Source organism: Nannobrachium achirus (genome assembly GCF_963921795.1).
Source record: "Nannobrachium achirus genome assembly, chromosome: 1".
Taxonomy (NCBI): Eukaryota; Metazoa; Chordata; class Actinopteri; order Myctophiformes; family Myctophidae; genus Nannobrachium; species Nannobrachium achirus.
This window is the reverse complement of record NC_137810.1, coordinates 42,210,178-42,227,145: the sequence shown is the minus strand read 5'-3', so window position 1 is coordinate 42,227,145 and position 16,968 is coordinate 42,210,178. Positions and strand designations below refer to the sequence as shown.

The 16,968-nt window shown below is 42.9% G+C and overlaps 3 protein-coding genes across 3 annotated transcripts; 2 read left to right on the top strand and 1 right to left on the bottom strand.

Moving 5' to 3' along the window:
- Window positions 1-654: 654 nt before the first annotated feature.
- Window positions 655-4,325, top strand: LOC308287950 (hydroxylysine kinase-like; the record flags this gene model as incomplete). Its single annotated transcript, XM_080729288.1, has 4 exons — window positions 655-916; window positions 2,149-2,291; window positions 3,140-3,320; window positions 3,898-4,325. The coding sequence occupies 4 exons, from the start codon at window positions 655-657 to the stop codon at window positions 4,323-4,325; spliced, it is 1,014 nt and encodes a 337-aa protein (XP_080585414.1).
- Window positions 4,326-5,851: 1,526 nt separating this feature from the next.
- LOC308287941 (N-alpha-acetyltransferase 10-like) lies at window positions 5,852-6,442 on the bottom strand (the record flags this gene model as incomplete). The annotated part of the gene is made up of 1 exon (XM_080729277.1): window positions 5,852-6,442. One exon carries the CDS (start codon window positions 6,440-6,442, stop codon window positions 5,852-5,854), a length of 591 nt encoding a protein of 196 aa, XP_080585403.1.
- Window positions 6,443-9,057: 2,615 nt separating this feature from the next.
- On the top strand, window positions 9,058-16,444 carry LOC308293240 (hydroxylysine kinase-like). The gene is made up of 5 exons (XM_080735677.1): window positions 9,058-9,162; window positions 10,122-10,412; window positions 14,622-14,764; window positions 15,236-15,416; window positions 15,750-16,444. The coding sequence occupies exons 1-5, from the start codon at window positions 9,156-9,158 to the stop codon at window positions 16,205-16,207; spliced, it is 1,080 nt and encodes a 359-aa protein (XP_080591803.1). The 5' UTR covers window positions 9,058-9,155; the 3' UTR covers window positions 16,208-16,444.
- The last annotated feature ends 524 nt before the right edge of the window (window positions 16,445-16,968 follow it).

Genomic DNA, 16,968 nt, shown 5'->3' with positions numbered 1-16,968 from the left:
TGTAATTTAGATGCATGTTATTTAGACAGCACCTGGTATCCTAGGCCAGTGGTTCTCAACCTGTGGCACATTTTTTTTTTAGATGATTAACTTAATGTGAAACATTGTTTTCTCACTCAACAATCAACAAACCAACAAAGTTTAAGTAGGGTATCTGCATTTTCTAAAGTGACAATTTAAGGACTTTTTAATACTGACAAATTATACATTGGTCAAATTGTCAAATATTAGAGGCTGAAATTGTGAAAATAGCCCATCTACATGCTCACAACGCTTCGCAACGCAAGGCGTTGTGAGCATGTAGATCTGCTATTTTCACAATAGAACCGTGCTATACAAAATGTCCCCAGTTAAAATATGATTATTTTGGGGGTCACAGCATGAAAAGGTTGAGAACCACTGTTCTAGGCTATAGTTTTAGTGTAGATAGCATATTGATTGGACTGATGCTATGGGTTCTTGGTTTACCTGTGATCCTAGTTTACTGAAGCACTACATTGTCGTTGAACTTGCTTGTTGCTTGTTGATATAAGTCAAGAACATCTGCTAAATACCTAAATTGTAAAAGATAAGAAGATATAAAAGAAGAATTGTAATGCAATTTGTAGATGATGAAACCACTGTCTATAGCTCTATACCATACAATTAATGTTAATGGCAGAGAGGCTGTATGGATTAACTGTGATGGACGTCAGTGATCTGCCCAGTTATTCTGACCAGAACTTCCGTGTGGTGGTGGTGGACCAGCGTGGTGGCGGGGAGTACGTCCTGAAGGTCATGAACTCGGAGGACAGCAAGAACCCCACTCTGCTGGAAGTGCAGACCCACGCCATGTCTTTCCTCCACCAGAGGGGGCTCCCTGCACAGACTGCACTGCCCACAACCACAGGACAGCTGATGAGTCTGGAGGATATAGGTACAGAGAGACTTTGACCTTTTTCACAATTTTGAAAAACATATTAAGATAGTTCAAATAGCCGATCTACAAGCTCACAGTGTGTTGATGGAGATCGTCTATTTGTTTTAAAATGTTTTTCATAACAGTATAAAATGCCTAAAAGGTTTAAGTAAGTAAGTACATTTTATTTATATGGCACTTATCACAGAAAGAGCTTTACTTCTGGGTTTGTCACCTGTGAATGTATTATTTTTTTTTTTACTATAGGAATGTGAAGCTGGAATGTGGCCGAGGATGTTTTTTTAAAGGCAAAAACCTGGACCAAAACAATGCAGTATTTCAAGTTATGATGCAGCTGATAAGACCAATGGACACAGAGTTATGGCCATTTGAAATATGTTAAACACTGCTGTAACACTGTGCCCATGTTTGTGCCAGATTTGGTGTACTGCCACCCACACCTGGCCCCTAGTGTGGCTATTCTCATGGCATGCCAAGTAAGTTTGGTCCGGATCTGTGCGCCTTGCCTTGCAGGTCCAGATGTTACGTTTGTAACGTCCACCATCAGTCCATCCACCCACTCTCTATAGGCAATGTTATATTTTGGGTGTAGGTTGTGATGATTTGTTTTACCATAAATACTGTTCTTCTAAACCAGTGGTTCCCAAACACTGGGTCAGGACCCATGTTTGGGTCACTGACCCTTTTTTATGGGCCGTTTACAACTGTTAACATTATTATTTTTTTCTTTTAAGTTTACTGCCAATTAAATATGCCTTCTTTGGGTTTTCCCTGCCATAAATCTCCATAGACTTCCATGTAATTTATAGTGCACAGATCATGCACGCCCATGCACAGATCATGCACCATGTTATTTGTGCAGGCTGTTCACAGCTTTCAAACAAAAAAATCAGATTGGAAATCCGTTCAGGCATTCTTGAGAAAATAGCCACTATGTTTTACATGTTATGTAAGCAAAGATGGCTGCCCTGTATGAAAGATGGGGTTGTATGGGGGGTGGAACATGCAAAATCGCGATTGAAATCATGTTTACTAGATTTAATGGGGTCCAAAAAAAAAGTTTTTTTTCTAAGTAAAAGTCGATTTAAGTCGTTTGGCAGGGAAGTCCATAGTGAGATAGTTGATCTGAAAGTCGTTTGGCACTAAGTGAGTTAATTTAATATTTTCAGAAATTAAAAAGGTATTTTTCAACAGAATTTCATTTGTTTTCATGTCCTCTCTCCTGACAGACTGTGGCTTCGGCCCTCAGAAGTATCTCGTGAGGCTGCTGACTTATTTGCCCGGCAACACCATCTCCAAGGTTCCCGTCTCGCCACAGTTACTTTATGAAGTTGGCAAGATGGCCGCCAGGATGGACACAATCCTTCAAAAGGTAAAATAATGGCTTCACCAAAGGTCATTGTATAATTGTGTTGTCATTCCATCAAAGCCTTGTGTTTGTTTTAGTCCTTTGACAAATATGCAAGCTGAGTACAAAGTTTATATTCAGTCAGTTCTAACCAAAATGACTATTATCTCAACGTTTTTCTCGCAACATAATCGCTAAAAATATTGTCACTGTCGGACAGAAACCTCGTATCTCCAAGTTTCAAATGTGTACGTCTTTTGGTAAAGCGAAGCCCTGCTTCATCATACAAGACTGTCGCACAAAACTAGAGAAAACAGCCGATCTACAAGCACACAACGCCTCGCATCGCATGCTTGTAGATCTGCTGTTTTCACTAGTTTAGTACATTTTATAGATACAAAACGAACGGTTTTGGACATACAAGGTTTCCACCCGACAACGATGATATGCTATAAATATAAAGTGCTGGGAGTGAAAATTATAATGTAGGGGTGCCTCGGATTAAAAAAATATTCATGGGGTGCCCTGAGACAAAAAAGTTTGGGAACCCCTGGTCTATAGTATTATAGAATTTAGATGCTGCTATGTGAAATGATCGAGATAGATAGGTAGATAGATAGACAGACAGACAGACAGACAGACAGACAGACAGACAGACAGATAGATAGACAGACAGATAGATAGATAGATAGATAGATTTAGAATAGAATAGATAGAAGACTTCATAACTTTTTAGGTCTCAAAGCCGCAAGGTCAAAATTGAGAACCAATTGGTTGATTTTCATGGAATTTGGGAGAATAATCAGTAGGCTGACACTCCTCCTCCTCCTCCTGTCTTTTCTTGATCTTATTACCGTTCTGACTGTAACCAGATGGACCACCCGCATCTATGCAAGCTGCAGAGGGACACGTTCACATGGAGTCTGTCAAACGTTGCAGACCTGGAACGCTACCTCCACCACATGGACGGGGAGCCTGTGCAGGATGTAGTGAGGGCTGTCCTGGAACAGCACCAAGCCTGGGTGGTCCCCCAATGCTCTTCCTTTCGCAAATGTGTGTTACGTTTTAATGTGTGATTGTGTGTTACGTTTTAGTCTCCAGATTCTTTCATTGTCTTTGGTGTGTAGGTGAAGAAAGTAGAAACAAAAACAAACACACACTCAGTCTATTTAAATGCAATTCGCCGGGTGCATGGCTCACAAAGACTCACAATGAGCAAATAATAGTCAGCCCTCCAAAGTCCTTCTGGTACTTTTTAATTCATTAAGACTCGTGCAGCTTACACAGACGTGTTTTGTCGCCACTCGCCAAGCCTTCTTCAGCGCTGCTGAGGAAGGTTTGATGCCGAAACACTGTCTGTGTATGCTGCAGCTGCCCGTGCTGCTGGCTGCTATTTGCTTATTGTGTGTAGGTGATGGCATCTGAGGGATTATGTATGTTTGATTAGGTTATTTTGCCGTCTTTCTTTCCTGCTTTTAATTCCTTGGCAAACATTTACCACAGTAAAAACTTTAAACTGGCCTACATAATTTCACAAATTGCCACATAAACATATAAACACATGCAGCTACAGTATATAATCCAACTCAGACAAAACATTTATTAAACTTAATTATCGCTCAACTTCCAGGCATCAATCACGGGGACTTCAATGACCTCAACATCCTGGTGCAACCCAGCAGCGATACAGACGGCTATAAGATCTCCGGCATCCTGGACTTTGGTGACATGAGCAGTGGCTACTTCGTCTACGAGCTCGCCACCGCCATCGCGCACATGATGATCAGGAACCCTGAACCCATGGAGGTGGCCGGGCCTGTTCTAGCGGGCTGGGAGAGCGTTCTTCCCCTCAACCAGGCAGAGAAGGAGGCCCTTTATCTGCTGGTTCTGTCCCGGTTCTGCCAGTGTGTGGTTCTGCCGAAGCACACTCTGTCCCTCTACCCTGGAAATGAGGAGTACCTGACCAACATCACCAATAGCAGCGTCCCCATCCTCTGCCAGCTATGGGAGCTTGGTAAAGAAGAAATGGAGAGGAAATGGTTCGCAACTGCTGCTTAATATGCAGAGAGAGTGAAAAATGGCAGAGAGAGTGATTAATGGCGGACTTGCACCATTGCTCCGATCCGCACCAGACCCCATTAATGTGATACTGATCATGTTAATGATATACCCGGTTGAGGGCTGCGGCTGTCGCTCAAAAGAAAACCAACAAGAAAAAGGTGGTGGTGCAATTAAATGAGGGCGATAGACACTTTTTCCTACTGTAGGTTTTTCAACTCTATCCACAAACATATCTCTCATTATTGACCATGATCAATTGACATTATTTTATTATTTTCATTATGTGATCATTAATCATATTGAATGAACCAATATGTATTATTAAATCATATGAATACAATGGGACCCTGCCTCCCGGCTTGGCACTCAGCATCAAGAGTTGGATTTGGGGTAAGTCCCTGCGACATACTGTACTAGTGTCCTGCCCTATGGGCCTCATGGCTCGTCAAGGCTTACTTACTTATGGGGAACAGAACTAATAGCAGAGCCCACTGAGACAGACAGACCCTCTACTAGATTGCACATCCCCAGGTGGATATGGACACACACACACACACACGCACGCACGCACGCACGCACGCACGCACGCACGCACGCACGCACACACACACACACACACATCAGCATCGGCATATTTTATTGGGATTATAGCACCACAAAGCAAACATACTATTTGTTCAGTTTCTACTAGATAGATAGACAAACACATCTACACGCAGTTATTGTGCATACCTTACAACAAATATTGATGTACTACAATATTTATTCCCAACCTGTGGGCCAGGGCCTACTGGTGGGCCATTAGGATATTTCAAGTGGGCCCCCAAATCATTGGCAAAACACTTACTCTTAATTACACTTACATTATAAATGTAAGTGATTGAACGTTTTAACATAAATAAATAAAGAAGTGAAAATCTGCTCATCTGCCAGTAGACTTGGGTGAGGTGCTGGAGCTAAAAGGAAATTTGAGTGGTGCTCTTGGAAGGAGCTAAGCTCCAGGGACACAGGGACACATTGTCCAAGCTTCGTGGAACGCTTGTCCAATAATAATAAATACTAGTTAACTAGAAATACAGTTCCTATGAAACAGTGTGGGCTCGCATACAACACCATGGGCCAACACCTCTGCCTTTGTGCTGTCGGACAGTTTTGAGGAGAATAATCTTACTATAGGCTATAAAGATTTGGGAGAACATACTTCTTCATTACTTCTGAGACTCCTACAAAGATTTCATGAGGGTGTTGTTATTTATAACAGGTCGCACTTGTTGGTGATGATGTCACCTAGAACGCTGCTCCTCATTGGCCAAGGACCCTGCCTTTGTACTGTCTGTAATTTTTTTGCGTAGAATAAACTTGACCTATAAAGATTTGGTATAACATACTGGTCTCGCCTTTCAGCGTGCCCACAATTAGACCCAAAGTTGGATCTGAGGGGATACATTTTAAAATAGCTAGAGTCATTGTGAATCAGAGGGGGTAATCTGTGACGTCCGTGCTTGACCCAGGCCTCGCTGACGTCACTCAGCCCCTTTGCTCTCTGCTTCCCTGTCCTCTCTCCCCTGGTCACCACCAGACCCCTCCTCTCTCCCCTGGTCGCCACCAGACCCAGACAGGCTCTTGGCAGACGGAACCTCCGGTCCCGACACATGTGGGACCAGGTCTTTCTTCATGGCGTAGGCGTCCTCCCCGTCTGCATAGTATTTGGGCTCTACTTCGCTCACCTGGAACTTCAGCGTGTTCGAGTACAGGCGCAAGGCGGCTCGGTTGCTTTTGCGCACGTGGAGGGAGATGTATTTGGCTTTGAAGCTTTCGACCATGGCCCTGGCGGCCTGGTCCATCAGCTTCTGGGCCAGACCCAGGCGCCTGTGGGAGCGCATCACCGCCAGGGACGTGATGTGACCGTGAGGGGCGTCGCCCGGGTCCTCGTCCATCTTGGCCAACACGTATCCCACTATCTTGCCGCTGTCGTCCTCCGCTTTGTAGGAGAGCTGAGGCCAGGTCAATCCATGGTAGAAGTAAAAATTCATCTGGTAGTTCTCTGGCAGACACAGCAGGTTGCAGTGCTGCATGTTCATCAGGTCCTCTGGCCTTGCATTCCGTATGTTCATCTTGCAGGCTTTTATATATTTAATAATAATTCATAATAGGATGTCATTCATGACATCAGTTGTTGTCTACGACTCCAAATTTAGGCAAGGTCTATCAGAGACAGAGACAGTCAGCCAGTCCCTCTACTAGACTGCACACTCATCCCCAGGTGGATAAGCACACACGCACGCACACACACACACACACACACACACACACACACACACACACACACACACACACACACACACACACACACACACACACACACACACACACTATATTTACATAGTAACATTACATTACATAGACTTCCATTCATTTTTATGCAAGTCCTGTGGCCTTACCCTAACCTCTATCCCTAAACCTAACCCCTAACCCTAACCCCTAACCTAACCGTTGTGGGGACCTCCTATTTTGTCCCCACACTGTCAGAGGTCCCCTGCAGGTGACTGTGTGAACATGCGTTTAGTCCCCTAAGTAGGCTATAGCTAGACAAACTCACACACACACACACACACACACACACACACACACACACACACACACACACACACACACACACAGTTTTCAGCTTGGTCATCGTCATTTATTATTGGAATTATAGCACCACAAAGCAAACATACTAATTCCACTAGATAAACAAACACATCCAGCAATAAGCAATTACACAAAAATGCATTTATTGTGCATACCTTACAACAAATATTCATATACAGTACTAGTTATTCCCAACATGTGGCCAGGGCCCACTGGTGGGCCATGAGGATATTACAAGTGGGCCCCCAAATCATTGGCAAAACACTACAATTTTAATGTATATATAACCGTGTCATAAAAAGGGTCAGCAGAAGGAATGCAGGATGAACACAAATAGGTGACCTTAAATAGCCTGCACAATTGGTCAGCCTATTGCTACATCAGCGTATGATGTATGGGTCTTGCGTAACACTGTACCTGTACACCACATAGTAATGCACATGTGTGAACCTCTCGAGCATATCTGCCTGAACTAACCTCGCAAGCTACGTATCATTTACATCTCCCCTGTCCATGCATGTATTAAAGCACAACTGCCACCACCTTTAATGAATCTGACACCTTCATTTCATATTACTGATTGATCATGAATTCCACACGTTTCACTGAGTCAAATACATACTGCATAATCCTTTACAGTATGTGTCAGTTTGCCTTAGGCAAACTTACACAAAAAATGTGACGTTGTTTGACTGGTTTCTTCACATGCTCCTTAACTACAGTAGGACAAAATCAACACTGAAACCATGAGATCTATTCAACCTTTGGGAAGCTCTGAGCACTAGTCTCTGCTATAAAAGGCCAACGTGGAAAGGGTGGCATCATGTATTCTATGCCAATCTTAGGCTTTTCATGGCAATCGGACGCTGCATGCATGATTTGAGGCATTGTTCCAAAAATGTGTTTTGCAAAAGTCGACCTGCTGGTGGCGCTATAACAGGCCAATGTGAAAAGGGTGGCATTTGTTCCTTGTACCTTGTAGGAATATATGTGGCACTGTAATCACAAGCTGTGTTCATGATTTGAGGCATTTTGTTCAGGAGCAATCCTTCAAACCTTGGAAGCCAATATTAGCCAATAAGGATGGAATATGGACAATCGGACAGATCCGTGTTGATCACATGATTATAGAGATACTGTCTACCAATTTGCATGATTTGTGGACAGAATCTTTAGGAGTAGTGTACAGAAATGTGTTTTGCAAACATCACACTCATGGTGGCGCTAGAACAGGGCCATGTGAGAAATGTGGGACAGAGGTTCTGAATTGGCATCCAGGGAGTGTGTCTGTGTGCACACTCCCTGGATCCGTGATCGGGCCAACGAGATTAGCTGGTAACAAACTAATCGGACATGCGGACGGACGGACAGGGGCGAAAACATACTCTCCTGGCAGAGACAACCAGGGACGCATAATGCAGAAGGAACACAGGATGAACAAAACTTAGGTGACCTTAAATAACCCGCACAATTGGTCAGCTGATTGCCACATCAGTGTATGATGCATGGGTCTTGCGCTGTTAATAAATAGTTCATCCAACCACAAGACAGACTGGTGTAGGTAATCACAAGGTTTATTGGCTGCAAAGTTAGAGCTCAAAACATTAGGGCGGTCACTTGCCGGGCCAGGTCAGCTAGACCTGGCTGACCATCAGACCTTCCCGTAAATGCTCTTTATTTATTACGTGCCTTTTAGCAGGCCTTCATGCTCATCAGAGGGACTGACTTCCTACTTTGGTTATACGTTCATGATATCAGAATCTCATAGTCTGAGTACACATACAGTACATTAATCTACTAAATACCATAACAGCACAACACTGTATACTATAGTAATGCACATGTGTGAACCTCTGGAGTACAGTATACTGTATGTGCCTGAACTAACCTCACAAGCTACGTATCATTTACACCTTTAAGTAATGAATCATCTGACACCTTCATTTCATATTACTGATTGATCATGAATTCCACCACATGTTTCACTGAGTCAAATACCGGTACATAAGCCTAATGTCTAATGCACAATTCTATTTACAGTATGTGTCAGTTTGCCTTAGGCAAACTTACACAAAAATGTGAGGATGTTGTTTGACTGGTTTGTGGACAAAGTGAAAGTCAACATGAGGCCATGAGATCTATTCAAACTTTGGGAAGCTCTTCTACCACCGACTACACGTGCATCTGATCAAGATGAATGGTAAGTGTATAGATTACTGACTGCTTTCTTATCAGCAACTATAGCGTTGGTGGAAGAAGTACATGTGATGGCAATTACATTTATATTCCTGTATAATTGTTGATTACTATTATTGATTTATTATATATTCATTGTTCATCTTATTTGAGTATTAATTTAATACTGTATGACCCCAGGGGTCCTTGAGAGGGTTCCAGGGGGGTTCCCAGCAAAATGTGTTATTACAGCGTCACAACCATTTTAAACCCTTTATCCATATTTTATACGTTGGCTATTCAAAAATAGCAGATCTACAAGTTCGCAGCGAGCTTGTACATCTGCTATTTTTGAAAGGTTGTTGCAAATTAAATCTTCTCTCCTGGGGTCCCTGGAACAAAACATTTTGTATATCAATTTGGGGTCCTTGACTGCAGTGAAGAAGTTGCCAGCACACAACGAATCTCCTTTTCACATGATTTATTTACCTCTTGGACAGAGACACAACAAACGTACGTTTCAACCCGTCGGTCTTCAGCGTTGTGCCAAGATGACAGGAAGTGATGTATAATGTGTTAGAATCAAATGTGATTAGAAACGGGTGACGCTTATCACTCTGAAAGTTAACAATGAAGTCATATACATTTTTAAGATTCCAAGACAGGACAAATTGACTGCTGCAAGGAACATGAAGGCACATTACAAGTTCCATGGCAGCGCAGACAGACACAGACAGACAGACAGACAGACAGACAGACAGACAGACAGACAGACAGACAGACAGACAGACAGACAGACTGACACAGACAGACATATGTTGCCAGAGTCAATGTAACATGATATCATCATCAGACCATTTTTTAAGAGTGGCGGCAAACCAGCATTTCTCTGGGAGTTTGTTCCAGATATGTGGTGCATAAAAGAGTAATTTTTAAATGGGATCCAATTATTAATTTCCTTCCCAATTGCACATCCGCCAACAGCCAATCAACCTCACCTCAGCCAGTCCCAGGCTAAAGAGCTGGTCGCCCGTTTGTATGGGCTGACGGTGAGTGAGATGGGCGATCTACCCAGCTACGTGGACCAGAACTTCCGCGTGGTGGACCAAGATGGCAGCAAATACGTCCTGAAGATCATCAACTCTGCAGGGAGCCAGAACCCCGCGCTGCTGGAGGTACAGACACACGCCATGGGCTTCCTACAGCAGCACGGCCTTCCTACTCAAACAGCACTGCCCACCACCATGGGACAGCTCATGAGTCTGGAGGAAATAGGTAAGAACAAACGTGTACTTAGTAGGCTACTGATCATTTTCCGCCCTACACCTAACCTCTTTGCCAAAAATAGTGCAAGACATTGTGAACTTGTAGATCTGCTATATTTTCAGAAGGAATCTTCTCAGAATAGGGATGCTAGGGTTCAAGTGGTTAATGAGGATCCCCTAGATGTCCCAGACCCCCTGTTGATGTACAGTAGGCCTACTAGGGTGATCTTTGTGAAACCATGTTGAACTGAATCTTGGATTATTGGAACTCTCTGGTTGTCATGTTATGGTCTGTATAGAGAATGAGAAGGTCCACATAAAAGGTGACACCTGACAAAGGTGTCACCTGTCATTAATTATTACTTATTTTAATCGCAATTAATCACATATTGTATTTATTTTTGTGAGGTCCCCAGATGATTAGCTTAATGTGCAACATTGTTTTCTCACTCAACAGTAAACAAACCAACACTCAGTAAATGTACTATACTGTACAAGTGTATTCATTTTGTCAAAAGTAATGAAACTATATTTTATAAATGGTCAAACACAATATCCTCTGCTCAATTTATTTTTGTTTTATTTTGAAAAATCCTGTATGAGGTCCATCCCTGTTGATATAAAAATCACACTTGTGTGAACTGAGCGGTGGAGGCTGTGTGTGTGTGTGTGTGTGTGTGTGTGTGTGTGTGTGTGTGTGTGTGTGTGTGTGTGTGTGTGTGTGTGTGTGTGTGTGTCTGTGTGTGTGCGCGTGTAGGTGTGTGTGTGGGTGTGTGTGAATGTGAGTGAGTGTGCCTGCCCCTGCCCTGAACAACAGCGCCCCTCCCTTAACATGTGTGGTCAGAAAAGGTATTGCAGGCTACATACAGACAGACAGACAGACAGACAGACAGACACGCACACACACATACCCACACACACGGCCACGTATAGGAGACGTTGTGACCACCGATCAAAAAAATATATATATATATATATATATTATTATTATATTTTAGTGAACCTTTATATTAAAACATAAAGGTGGACACTAAATACTAAGTAGGCTACTTATATTACTAAGTACGTTTTGCATATCCTTATACCCATCAGCTGCAGCCTCTTTAATGCAGTACCATTATGATGTATTAAGTGATAAAAAAAAATAAAAAAAACATAATTTCCCATTATTATATATTAGGACATTGTTATGATTCCAGGTGTGCTAAACCTGACAACATGATACAAATCTCATGTACAAATCTTATCGTGTATCTGTCAAAACAGTACATGATAATTGAATAGTGGAATGCTCATTAAACATGTGTTACTTGAGGATAGGAGGGGATCAAGTTCTACCAGTTCTAGGTCTCTGGCAAGGTATCTTTAATAGGCGTGGTTTCCTAGCCTGACACTCGGCCTGAATTGACATTTCGTTTCACTCCATTATTGTCTCCACCAGCCGAAGGCACTTAATTTTTTTTAAATCAGCCTCATGGTGGCGCTATAACAGGCCGATTTGTGGTTTTACCGATAACTCCACCGATCAGTTTCAAACTTTATAAGCGCACTCCCTAGAGGCTAAGGATAAACCTTTGCCCTGCATTTTTCACATCAGCCTTTTATAGCGCCACCTTTGGGCCGACTTATGTAAAACACATTTTTGGATATTACTCCTTGAGATTTTATCCAAAAATCATGCAAATCGGTACACAGTATCTCTATAGTCATGTGATCAAGTCCGATCCGTCTGATATTTCATATTCCATCCTGATTGGCTAATATTAGCTTCCAAAGTTTGCAGGATTGCTCCGTTTTTGAACAAAATGCCTCAAATCATCAACGCAGCTTGCGATTACCGTGACATTTGCCACACATATTCCCACTAGGTCAAGGAACAAATGCTACCTTTTTAACATTGGCCTGTTATAGCGCCACCAGCAGGTAGACTTTAGCAAAACACATTTTTGGAACACAATGCTTCAAATCATGCATGCAGCGTCTGATTGCCATGAAAGATCTAAGGTGAAGAACATATGCCACCCTTTTTACATTGGCCTATTATACAGTAGCACCACCAGGACGCCTGGCCTGGTGGAGACCTGTGCTCGGAAGAGCACTGCTTCTAGTTCAGTCTGAAGTTGCTCCCACCCAGGGCGATTGCAGGGATGGGCGTTGTCAAAGAGGCAGTCTTCTGCGATTGGTTCACCGTCTGACCAACACAACAGTAGCAAAGCAGATGACGTAGTGTTGTTATGTGGCTGGCTATAGTGGCTAGCCTGTTGCTTGCTACTTGCTAGTGCTACTTGCTAACCAAAGAAACAGGCAGAAAAGGAGCACTACAAACTAGGAATCAAACACAACATAACATGCCTGCTACTGGTGTTTCATAGCGAGATCGATACGATCGCATATTACTGCGACGGGCGACGCGATGCGCGATACGGTACGGCGGTGGCGCTTGTTTACTTGGAAACGCACATCCCCAGAACGCACATGAGTTCTGGGGAAACCTCCACCCACGCTGATCACAAGACGGACACTGATTCACGACGCTGATTCGCCGTACGGATTTTCGAACGAGGAAAGCCTCTTCAATGAGAGCAATTCTAGACCCCTGAATCGCCAAAACAAAAATGTAAAGGGGTGTGGCTAGCGATTCAGGGTCTGGAACTAGGCTAGTGGTTTCCAGGAAAAACATAGTCTTTGAACTTTGTTGAGATTCCATAAGTAGCTGTGAAGTAAATTGTGCGTTCTAATGGAACAATTGAGGAATAAACCTGACAGACAAAACAGATACTAGTGTACATGATGAGTGATTAGATAATTAAGAGCATGGCAGGATTGAAGAAATGCAGTGTCACACCTAGGTAGATGTTGTGTCCTGCGCATCACGATAGTTTCATGCTAGGAAGGAAGATTATTAAAATATAAATGAAGTTGATTGACACAGGAACCATGTCAATCATTCTGACCCCATGAATTATTAAGTAGAGTCAATGTACCTCATCATGCATGACGTTTTTGTTTAGGGGCTGTAATTAGGACTGTAATTGTGTTGTTATAATACACAAACACAGGATTTTCCTCTTTTTGTATGGCCATATTATCACTACAGAAATGTTCTAAGTGTGAAAACCGGATTTTTCATTTCACTGCATCTTTAAAAATACGTCTGGAGTGTTAAATGTTAGATAAAATGTACCAAATTTATTTTTTAAAGTGAAATATCCCTTTAATAAATACATATTTCTGGGATCATTAAGACGGTGACATGCGCACCTTCTCTGCAGTGTCTATTCTGTAGCCTGGCTTAGCCAGACTGATAATGTGGATTCACTCACACACTGTGGGGAACGTGTGATTCAATCCACATCATCAGCCTCAGCCTGGCTAAGCCAGGCTATCTATTCTGATCCAGCACCTGCGACAGGGACGTGCTGGCCATTGGGAAATGCGGGACAACTCCCGAACGGCCAGTTAATACCCGGCCGGTCCAGGCCGGCCATTAGGAAAAAAATCAAACCTTGGTTCGAAGTGGAGTGGTGAATCTGTGCGTGCGTGTGTGCGTGCGTGCGTTCGTGTGTGTGTGTGTTGAGTGTGCCTGGCCTGCTAAACAGCACCCCTCCTTTAACATGTGTGTTGTGTGTGGCCACTAGAGGTATTGCCAGGCTACAGACATAGCCAGCCAGCCAGCCACATAGCCAGCCACCCACAGACATACCTGTCTATTGGGAGTGCTTTCACCACTCCAAAAATGTAACTGTTGGGACAAAAGTAAAAATTAAACTGTTTGCACAAAAGTAACATCAGAACAGCAGATACATCAGAACAGCAGATCTACAGAACAGCAGATCTACAAGCACACAACGCCTTGCGGCGCGAGGCGTTGTGTGCTTGTAGATCTGCTGTTTTCACTAGTTTAAATCATTTTTAAAATGATAAATACAAAACAAACGGTTTTGGACATACAAGGTTTCCACCCGACAACGACGAAATATAACTCATGTAATTGGCCCACTGGCTTGTCACTTTGTCACAAATCTTTGAGTAGCAGCAGCGCTATTAGAGAGATCTCTCTCTCTCTATAGCGCGCAATGAGGGCCTCTCCAACTCTTTTTCCCGGGCTGAATCAGGGGCCCAGCACGTCCCTGACCTGCGAAATAGCCGACTTGTTAATGTGCATGCACTCTTGACCTGCTGTCCGCTGATGTTCTGTATCTAAAACCTCTGTTGTCAGACTGTGGATTTGGCTGTCAGACTTATTGCGTCAGGCTGCTGACCTACATGTCTGGAACGACTCTGTCCCGGATCCCTGTCTCGCCGCAGATCCTCTATGAAGTGGGCAGGCTGGGGGCCACCGTGGATAAAGTCTTGCAACAGGTAAATCAAAGCAAAGGTTTATCATCATTGTATGTATATTCATTACTTTTTTACTCTGCCAAAATTGGCTTATTTATGTCCATTCCTTTGTCCTTCCTCCTGTATCAAATTTGATTAATATTAGGTACAAGAAAAGTTATTAATGCCCAGACAGCAGCTCGTCTTTTTTTATACATATACATTTGAACTTTCAGCACAATGAGTACTTTTACTTGTATTAATGCTTGAATATATTATTTACCACCAATGCATGCTGGGCTGGCTTACTGGTGTACTTGTTCTGCTTTGAGAAATTAGCAAACAATAAAAATGAATAATAAAAAGAATAATATCGAAAGACCAGAGAAAGCACACATTTATAAATAAAGCAAACATTTCTGCGGATTTTCTATACTTTTTTTGGGAGAAAAACATCTCTTTTGATAATAAAGGTTGCCTTCCCTTGGGTTAAACAATCTGCTATATTTTCAGATGACGTCTCCACACCTTGGCGTTCTGCAGCAAGATGAGATGTTCTGGAGCCTGGCCAACGTCCATCTCCTGGAGCCATACGTCCATGTGCTGGATGGAGAGCCTCTACAGGAGGTGGTGAAGGCTATCATCAAACAGTACCTGACCTGTGTGCAGCCCAAACTCAGCTCCTTTCAAAAGGGTAAAGACTCTAGCTCGTTCAAGATCCATTTAACAAACTCTATAGTCTCTCAAACCAGTTCTCTGAACTTGAGCTTCTGGGTTCTAAATTCTATGAAGTGTCTGTTTTTATAAATATCCATATTGTGTGCTATTGCATATTGTTGTCTGCAACTGTTTCTGCATATTATGGCATTATTTATTATTATTATTGTTAAATGTAACCCCCCCCTCTCCCTCTCCCTCCCCCTCTCTCTCTCTTGATCCCCCCCCCCCCCCCCCCCCCCCCTCTCTCTCTCTCTCTCTCTCTCTCTCTCTGTCCTTCTTTCTCTGTCTCTTCTCTCTCTTCCTTCAGGAGTAATTCATGGGGACCTCTCTGACCAGAACATCGTCGCTCAACCCACCCTCAGTGGTGGTTATGAGGTGTCCGGTATCCTGGACTTTGGCCTGCTGACCGTGGACTGCTACGTGTTTGAGGTGGCCGTCTCCATCATGTACTTGATGCTGGAGAACGCCCGTCCCCTGGAAGTGGGAGGAGCGGTGTTGTCGGGCTGGGAAAGCGTCTGGCCTCTGGAAGAGGCAGAGAGGGACTGCCTCTACATTCTGGTGCTCTGTCGGATGTGCCAGTCTCTGGTCATGGGCCGGTACAACGCCTCCATATACCCAGACAACAAGGAGTATTTCCTGACTACGAGCAGAAGCGTAACACGTCTCCTGCACGAACTCTGGGGGCTGGGGAAGCAGGAAGTGGAAAGGAAGTGGTTCCGAGACGCGAAGGCGTACAACCCCGGTTCTTTAGTCAATGGCAGTTAGAGAACACAACGTTTGGTTTACAATGCAATCATTCACATTACTGTATTTTTTCTTGTTTTTTTGTTTCTGTTTTTTATTTATTTTTTCATTCTTTTCTCATATCTGCTATAGGCCGATGTATCCTTAACACTGCAACAACCAATCATTGTAATTACTCCATATATACTAGGATAAGTGGATGTATGAGCTGATAAATGTATGTGAGTGATCAAATAAACTAAACTAAAATAATGTACATGAAGTTTGTGCCTTAAATCCCTATGTTTCTATCTTTCTAGTCTACCTGGTGTGTTTGTTTAAACTTTAATGTATACTTTTGTATACTGAATCCCTAACTGCTCACACGCAGGTTGGTGCTTTGCATGCTTCCTCTGCCATGTGTCTGTGGTGGTGTGTGAAATTGTATGTGAATGTAACATGCTTTGGAGAAAGGCACTATAGAAATGCAGACCCATTTACAGCGCATTTCAGTTTATTTCTGGTATTTCTGGTATTTCTGGTCCAGAAAACCTTTCTGTGAGAAGTGTGTGAAAACCAGAAAATTGTGTGTTGTGTTTTGTCAACAAGGTGATGTGAAATGTACATCAGAGTGTAAAGAAGGAAAGTCAGAGTCTGATAAGGAAATCTGAAGTAGTAACAAATTGAGTCAAGCGATTGGGGACAGAAGTAAAGGTTGTGAAAATGTTGCCTAATTTTTGCTCTTTGTGTTTTAGCAATCGAAAAAAAAAAGAAAAAAAAACTGTAATCAGCTAGTAACTAGA